The 9,509-nt window shown below is 37.6% G+C and overlaps 2 protein-coding genes across 2 annotated transcripts; one reads left to right on the plus strand and one right to left on the minus strand.

Annotated features, from left to right (window-relative positions):
- Window positions 1-729: 729 nt before the first annotated feature.
- LOC122257735 (zinc finger protein 830) lies at window positions 730-7,749 on the plus strand. The gene is made up of 7 exons (XM_043023222.2): window positions 730-967; window positions 2,655-2,787; window positions 2,920-3,040; window positions 3,337-3,462; window positions 6,227-6,390; window positions 6,641-6,810; window positions 7,552-7,749. Exons 1-7 carry the CDS (start codon window positions 867-869, stop codon window positions 7,688-7,690), a joined length of 954 nt encoding a protein of 317 aa, XP_042879156.1. The 5' UTR covers window positions 730-866; the 3' UTR covers window positions 7,691-7,749.
- Window positions 7,683-8,244, minus strand: LOC147471252 (uncharacterized). The gene is made up of 2 exons (XM_086539673.1): window positions 8,156-8,244; window positions 7,683-8,119 (listed from the first exon to the last, which is right to left on the minus strand). Exons 1-2 carry the CDS (start codon window positions 8,235-8,237, stop codon window positions 7,683-7,685), a joined length of 519 nt encoding a protein of 172 aa, XP_086395799.1. The 5' UTR covers window positions 8,238-8,244.
- Between the last annotated feature and the right edge of the window lie 1,265 nt (window positions 8,245-9,509).

Consider the following 9,509-nt stretch of genomic DNA (forward strand, 5'->3'; position numbering starts at 1 on the left):
ATATATATATATATATATATATATATATATATATATATATATATATATATATGTATATATATATATATATATATATATATATATATACACACACACACACACACACACACACACACACACACACACACACACACACACATATATATATATATATATATATATATATATATATATATATATATATATTATATCGTCATCACAATTACATGTAGTTCTGATGACTATGAAATCGAAAGGCGATAATTACAGCTCTTGCGTTGTGAAGTATTCAGTGTCATTTATGTCTTTTTTTTTTACGTTTTCATAATGAAGTCTGTGTATGCATGTATGTATGTTCTCAGTATAGGGACACACACACACACACACACACACACACACACACACACACACACACACACACACACACACACACACACACACACACACACACACACACACACACACACACATATATATATATATATATATAGATAGATAGATAGATAGATAGATAGATAGATAGATATAACAACACATGCTGTGTGTGTGTTAATGTTTATATAGCCCTACATATATGTCTACATGTACGTATATATAGGCCAACACACATATAGTATGTATTGTAGTCTGCCTGTGTACCTAGACCTACAGGCAAACATAAGATCAGTCAGCTAGATGACTAGACAGACACGAGCGCGTCCACAGCGGCAGCGACGAGCGACAGTCGACAGGGTGGGTCCCAATCGGCCGGTGGATCTCGGTCCGTGTGAGAATCGCGTCTGTGTTTACATCCAGCTCGAATCGCAGGAGCCTCGGGACTACGAGGAGAAGAAGAGACACAAGCTGTCCGTTTTTGTCTGATTTGAAGGCACGAGACGTCTGGGAAAATGAGTGTCAGCCGAGGGAGACCTGATGATATCAAGAAGCTCATGCAAGAGCAGATAAAGACGAAGGCGATAACGAAGCAGGTGGATTCTCCATACGCCAAGTATCCTTTTTGCAATGATGACTCAATTTATTTACTTTGTTTTTGTTTTTTTGTAATCTAGGTAGGATTTTCAGGTTTGAAGTGCGATTGAGATGCAGTAGGAATGAACTGGGTTCATATGAATTATTAGTTGGTATTTAATTTTGCCAATTAATTTCAGTATGTTTTGAAAGTGTGGTTATTTTCATTTATAGTGATGATTATGGACTGCTCATTATGATACTTATCATATATTCTTATATTTGAAGTTAATGCTTTAATTATCCAGAGTAGATGTGTACCAAGCGATGCCATTGCCTCTGTGCTTTTCACTTGGATAAGAGCTGACAAATCCCCCCCACGGTTATTCTGACAAGAGAGAGCTTGGTCTAGATCCTTATTTGACAATAAGTTACCAGTAACACATACAAGCTTTATCTTCCTTGAAAATACATATTTCTTGGCTTGTTGACTATTGCTGGAGCTCGAATTGTGGAGGCCACAGCATATGTTTATATTTATACACATATGTACATGTATGTTTTATGTGTGATTACACATTCAAATGTGCACACACACACACACACACACACACACACACACACACACACACACACACACACACACACACACACACACACACACACACACACACACACATACATACATACACGCATATATATACATTGCAAAAATATATGGTTGCTGAATATCTGCTTGCAGTTCAGTATGTATAAGCAATGGTGGGATTACTTTGCAGAGATTGTCTTAGATAATTAATTGTGTGGGAATGGTTCACCTCTAGTTCCCATAAAGGAGAAACAGAGAGAGCATATAAATTATTTTAATGTTTAATGCACTGATTTCATTGTATCACACAAATCATTGTGTGTTTTACTAAACTGAATGTTAACCCGATACCGCCGGCCACCGTCCACAGACGGTAATTATGTAATATGCATAGCGCCGGGTGCCAGCATGTGGCGTCAATCGTATAACTGATTTAGGCCTATGTGTTTGAGAGCCCCAGCATTGCAGCCATGCAAAGACAGAACAGTGCCGGCGGGAATGGGTTAACCCACCTTCTTTGAAATAGGGTAAAATATTATGGTCCAGATTGTAATAAACAGCTTGATAATGATAAAAACATCTTGTGCTGTATAATCCATGATTAACTCAATGATGACGGTGTGTCACACCCGTGTGACAGTGTGACGTCCCTGAGGCGATATTATTTAGGCCCGGCGTAGGGGGTTGCCAGTTCTTGCCAGGCCATTGGCAACGGGTTAATTCTTAATTATCCCTATGATGACGGTGCGTCACACCTGTGTGACACAGCTAAATGCCTGATGCCGGGGCGACACACCAGTGTGACGTTCCCAATGCAATAATGCATAGGCCCGGTGTAGGGGGTTTCCACTTATCGCCAGGCCCGTCGGGATTGGGTTAACGGCAATGGGTTAATTCTTAATATTTCTGTTTTATGGTATCACTGGCTTAGTACACTCAAATGATATACTTCTGCATAGAGCTATCAAGTAAGATGGATGTTGCATTAGTTGCATAGATTTTTCTGTGCATAGGTGTCCAGAAAGTAAATGAGAAAGTAAGTGATTTCTTCACTCTCCACTAAGACTGGGTAATTTATGTATTATCTAGAGATAAAGCATGAATGGAAAGATAGAGTTTTCCTTAACCAGATTTACAGATACAATAGTCGAGGTCAGCTGATGTGCATTGTATGTGGAACTGTAGTGAAAAGTGCCATCATCTGGCAAGCACATGTAAATAAGCGTTCACATCTTGAGAATCTGACAAGACTGAAGCAAAAACAACAACAGGTATGCACTATTAAACACCTTTAAAGTGATATTTATCCCAGCATTGTTTTTTAGCGATATCAATGATTTTAATGATTTTGTATATTTTTCAACTGGATCACTGATAATCGCTCTGATATTCCTTGTGTCTAGTTAAATAACCAGCAGTCCAGCAGCAATATCAAGAACAATGTTGTACAGAAAAGAGCTGCTTCCCCACCACCTCAGACTTCCAATAAAAAGCAGGCAACTTCTGCAGTCGCAAAGCCAAAAGGTAAGTAAATTTCTTTATAAAGTTAAGAAAGGCATTCTTTTTTTTTCATATTGTTCTTTTTTCACTTGTCAGTAAGAGAAAGAAATAGTTATACATTTTTTTTTATTTTTTATTTTACTAAATTGTGAAGTATACATGGGAATGAGGATAATGTTGAGGGAAATGGAAATAGTTCTGCAATTCTTTTGAAGTTGATATCATTATTATGTAGCTACCTCTTCCATGTCATTTTTTAAATTGCAGAACACTTATTACTGTTATTATTTCCTTTTTTCATCTAACCTCTGATGTTCTAGGGATCTTGAAAAAGTTCAGCACATACTCATCATCATCAGAGAGTGAGGATGAGGAAGCTGAACCTGCTCAGCCTCCAGTTAAACAAATCAAAACTGAAGATGATGAGACTAAGCCAGAAGGAAACGGTATGTGGAAGAAAGTAGTCATTGCCTACAGCTGTGATTTAGAGGGCTGGCATGATGGCAAATGTCTGATATAAAGTTTTTGAGATGTAAAAGTATACAGTAGTTAACCCATTGCCGATGGGGCGCCTAACGACCTAACTAGTCGTCAAGGCAGATGGTCTACAACACTAGTGGCACTGGCTAGAAATTTGAGGGATGGGGAAAGGGTTTTCTCCGCCTTCTGGGTAACGCAGACTAGCCCAAACAATATCCATCATTCCATCATAAATCCATCATAAAATACAGGTTTAAGCTGAATTTGGAACCCCGTAGCTCTGGAGCTAACGCTGTTACAGCCATTATACTTCATGACAGTGTGCGCAAATCCTGATGTCGCATCATGTACGCATTGACACCTGTCTTTAAGGCCTAATCAGTGCCAACATGTATGTCATTACACCTGTACCCAATGGGTTAAAATATTAATTTGTAGTAAAAATCACAGGTAGGAAATGTAAAGGTTGGTAACTAATTTATTTTTATTAACTCATTGGATGTGGGGTATCATTTTCACAAAACTGGCACTAGTGAAACTGTGCTGCTAACCAGACAGAGTTTTTATTTAGAGGGATGGAGAATCATGTGACATACCTAGTGCTTTCTCTCTCCTTTTCATTCACTCTTTATGACACTAGAGTCAGTGTTTGTGTTTTGTTATATTATGAGGTTTATATGAACCATCTGCCAAGCCTTCTCAGTATTGCAATTGACTAAAATTGTAGTATAGAGTCCATATCACTTCATTATGTTCTTTGCATTCAGTCTGACAGAAGTAATACAATTTTATGAGATGATTAAAACAATTTATTTCATAAAATTTCATAAACAAAGAAAGAAACAAACAAAAACATAAAAGATGTAGAAGAGGAAGGTGACTTGTGCTTACAGCTGTGAGTGCCACAGCAAAAACCAGCTATAGGTTCCAAAATGGTCTTATATAGAAAGTCGTTATGGCTTCCCAATTATCGTAATAAAATATGATGCTCTTTAGGAAATCCTATTAGCTTTGTTTGATCATTGTGCAAAAATTATGATATTGAAGGGAATGTAAGTTAATAATAAAAGTTTACAGCCTACATGTACAGTACATAAATGACTACCATGTGAATATCAATTAAGGATTGAGAATACATTTGTTTTATATGCAAGTTCTTTGTAGTGAAAAAGTCTGATATCAGTCATCTGAATTCACCAGAGTAGAATTGAAATTTTAAAGGTAATTAACCCAGTCACGACGGGGGCATTCCAGCCTTGCATGTTACAATGCCGGGGCTCTCGAATGCATAGGCCTAAATCAGTTAAATAAACGACGCCGTATGGCGTCACCCAACGAACCGGCCTTGAATGCGCGGTACCTTAGTGTACCACCCGTCCAGAGAGGGTTAATGTGGTTTGCAATAATACTAGTTTTTAATGTGGTAATATTCTTACCAGTTTCCAGCATGAATATAACTGTCTGTTTATTACACTTCACTGACAGTCACACTATTAAGTAATGCAAGTGATACCATTTTATACTTATTGTGACCATGTTCTGCAATAGCTGAGTGTTCTTTATTAGAGCAAATGTGCCATTATTGGTCGATAAGTTTCATGTAAAATTTGTAGTGAGAAATTACATAGCATTTAAAATTTTGAATGTTAAATATTTCACAATTTACAAACTAAAATGAGTTATGAATATGAAATGGAAAGCCAGCATTCCAATACTCGGACTCAGTTCTGGTCCGTCGTCCGCTACCAAGTACCCTGCCACTCATTTTGGATGATTGATGTTACACTGGCACTCCCCTGAGCTAGGTGTATCTAGGTTGGCTTCTCAATGATGTTTAGTAAATATAATCCATTTGCACTGGGGCAATTATTTGCCTAATGCTGCTCCCACCGTGCAGATAACAAGCACACGCAATCTCCACATGCGAGATCTCTCCTGGTGCGATGCCGCGCTATGTCTCTCTGAACTCTTTTCATCTGTTCGATTCTATGGGATGCTGAAAGTGTTTTATTATTATTATTATTATTTTCTTTTTTAATCTTTTTGACATGTAAAGCACAATGTGCTTATGAAAATGCAAGTTCAAAGAGAATATATATATGTAACTATATAAATTGTGTATTTAGAGGGAGAGATCATTACGTGATAGGACGTTATCTGACTGGAGCCAAATATTCCCGTAATATGATAACATGTCATCTGGCGTGAATGGGTTAACAAGATGATAGACTCTATATTCTTATTACCCACAAAAAGAATAGCAGGGCATAGGCAAATAACCCAGATTTGACTCCCCAAGTTCCCCAGTTATTGTGCTTGTGCATGGCCAAAATGGTGGTAATACCTGATTTGAGTCTAGTTCTAGAGTCAAATAAGGCTACTAGAGACCACAGCTCAGGGGATTGTACCTAATGTTGTCACATTAAATTTTGCTCACATGACCTATGTACTTCAAGGAAAGCAAATGCATTAAGGTGTATAAATGCATTATGTATTATATAGCAAATTTACCAAACTGTTGAGAGAGACAGTTCCAAGCAAATTAAGATATATAGATTAGTAAATACCCTGTCATTATAGAGAACTGTTATTTAGATTATTTCAGAAATTTACTTCCCAAAATATAGAAAATGTAGAATTAGGAATAACATTGAGTAATGGTATCAGTTGATCTTAGAGTTGATCTTACATTATGCAATTTCATGATATTTTTGGTGTATTTTTTTTTAGGTTTACCAGAAGGTTTCTTTGATGAAGATCAGCCTCCTGCAAGACCAAAAGAAGAAGAATCCATGTTTAAGGAAGAACAGGGAAAGCCAAAGGAACCTCCTAAACCAAACACAAGTGAAGTTTTACCTGAAGGATTCTTTGATGATCCTGTAGCCGATGCAAAGGTATTGTTACGATGAAAAAAGATCATTAATTTCCCTGTGCACGATTATATACTCATTTAGATCCATACCTTTCTTCAATGTAGATCAAAAGGAACTCACGATGTTATTGCCTTGATAACATCATGGTACTGAAATAATTTTTATTTTATAATGAGAATGGATGGACAATGATCTAATTTTAATAGATCTGTGTAGATGTTTGTAAAATATATGGTTTGATTTTATCCACATTTTAATTATGCTCTTCCAGGCACGTAAAGTGGAGTATAAAGATAAGGAGGCTGAGGAGTGGATGTCCTTTATGAGAGAAGTATCAGCGGCGGAGCAAGTAAGCCGAACGATCATTGAGGAAGACAAGGAGGAAGCAGCGCTTGCAACACAAATTGAACAGGCCAACGAGCAGATTGCATATCTAGAGAAGTAAGTTTTGTGTGGTGTTCAAATTACATTCTGTTAATCTAGTGAAAGGCAACCAAAGAAGGGTACAAGAATATGGTTCATTTGACAATAATATCCCACACAGGAATAAGTGTAGTATTCCAATGTGATAGTAGGAAACATAGACTGATTTACTGATGAAGAATGGTGGGTCCCAAACTTTTCTTGGCGATGTCACAAGAAACTCACATGGTCCTTTCTGCAGCACCCTCTTCTTATAACAACCCCACCCCCTCTACCTTACATGAATTGACCTCTACAGCATAGTGCACTTTTGCGTAGTCCACAACTCACTGCAGCTTAAACAAAATATAAACATGTCACATCCCCAAATGATTAATATAAAACTCATCAAATACAAACTGACACCAGAAGAGTCATGATGATCATTGATAACTAAATAAGGCAAGCAAAAAAAAAACAAACAAACTTGTTGCAAAACTGTACGTAAGGTATAGGTGACGCCGAAACTCAGCTGAATCTTTGTAACCTCTGGCTAGTAACAATGCTTAGGTTCCATGTTTTTTCATCCTTAGATTTATTTCCCTTTGGAATCTTGTAGTATCCCTAAATACTGCCCATAGCAACCCAGGATTCTGTGGCACCCTGTTGATATGCATGTCAATGAGCAATAAAGAGAGAAAAGAAATCAAAACTTATATTTGTACACACATAATACAATGGTGTCATGGTAAAGATTTTATCTGTCTTCTCTTTTTGCAGAGTTGTAGAGCTGGACCAGAAGAAGACCAGCCAATTGTTAGAAAGAGGAAACAACAAGAGAGATTCGGAGGATGAAGAGGATTCTAGTGACGAAGAATTTGTGCCTGTAATATGGAGAACCAAAAATTCTCTCATTTAGTATTCTCTAGTTGTATATTTATATGTATATTATATATAATATAATTCCTCCCCAAACTATGCCATATAATAATTAAAAATTCCAGTATGTGTTGTTCGCTCCAGAACAATTGGTGCAGTACCTTTTGGTAATGCCCTGTACTGTATATACTTACAGTATTAAAACGGTATCTTTTGCTCTGTATACTATGAGATCCTATTCTATAAACAGCACCTACACTCACACCTACACCTATACCTACACCAATACCTACACCTATACCTACACCTATACCTACACCTATACCTACACCTATACCTATACCTACACCTATACCTACACCTATACCTATACCTATACCTATACCTATACCTATACCTACACCTACACTTATACCTACACCCACACTTACACCTACACCCACACCTATACCAACACCTACATCCACACCTACACCCATACCTATACCCATATATACACCCATACCTACACCCATACCTACACCCATACCTACACCCATACCTATACCCATACCTACACCCACACCTACACCCACACCTATACCCATACCTACACCCATACCTACACCCACACTCACACCCACACCCACACCCACACTCACACCCACACCCACACTCACACCCACACTCACACCCACACCCACACCCACACTCACACCCACACTCACACCCACACTCACACCCACACCTACACCCACACTCACACCTGCCTACATTCACACCCATACTCACACCCACTCACACTCACACTCACACTCACACTTACACTTACACTTACACTTACACTTACACTTACACTTACACTTACACTTACACTTACACACTCACACTTACACTTACACTTACACTCACACTCACACTCACACTTACACTTACACTCACACTCACACTTACCCACACACACACTTACCCACACACACACACACGATTACCCACACACACACACACACGATTACCCACACACACACACACGATTACCCACACACACACACACGATTACCCACACACACACACACGATTACCCACACACACACACACGATTACCTACACACACCAAAACCACACACATAATGAAGAGTTCCAGATTAAGAAGAGTGCATTTTATAACCAAGTTGATGTGAAAATGTAAACTCTTAAAGCAAAGTTTTTTTTGTATAGTCGGCAAAAGGGATAAAACTGGATTTGAGGATCAGATACTATTATTTTACAGGCATTTTGGTGTCCTGGAGAATCTTTTTTGGATGGGTTTGTGGCTTCCAGTGAAAATGTTCTGTGTTTTTGCCCTGACTCTTGCACCTCTTGAGAGAATATTCATATTGTTTTGTATCTTGGTATTGTAATATTAATGATAGTGATGAAAATTTCTATTTTATTATGGACAGTTATTGATACTATATTGTATAGTAATAAAGGAAGGAACCAGACCTGTAAGACATACAAAAGTAAATATTTTGGAAAACTACAAAACAATTTTTACGCTATCCTTTTTCTTCAGAGATAAAAAAAGAAGTTTGAGCTCCTGATCCTGATGAATATGCCTTTTTTGTAGTAATTCTTGTAACATATGTACATAAAGAAATATTTTATAGAGAACTTCAGCCAGACAGTATCTTGGCAATTGCAAGAAGAGTTGACTCATGGCAGCCATCCAGCATTAACAGAAGAGAATGAATGAATAAGAGTCAGTAAGCATTTCTTAGTTCTGTGCATATTTTTGGTATTTAAAAACTTAAGCACTGGTGGGGTGTAAGTGAGCTATGTGAATATTTTGATTTGCTGTAAAAAACAACAACGGATGGCTGATGGTTATATTCAATTAC

The sequence above is a fragment of the Penaeus japonicus genome, unplaced genomic scaffold, assembly GCF_977035675.1.
Source record: "Penaeus japonicus unplaced genomic scaffold, GWHDUDI00000001_assembly GWHDUDI00000009, whole genome shotgun sequence".
Classification (NCBI taxonomy): domain Eukaryota; kingdom Metazoa; phylum Arthropoda; class Malacostraca; order Decapoda; family Penaeidae; genus Penaeus; species Penaeus japonicus.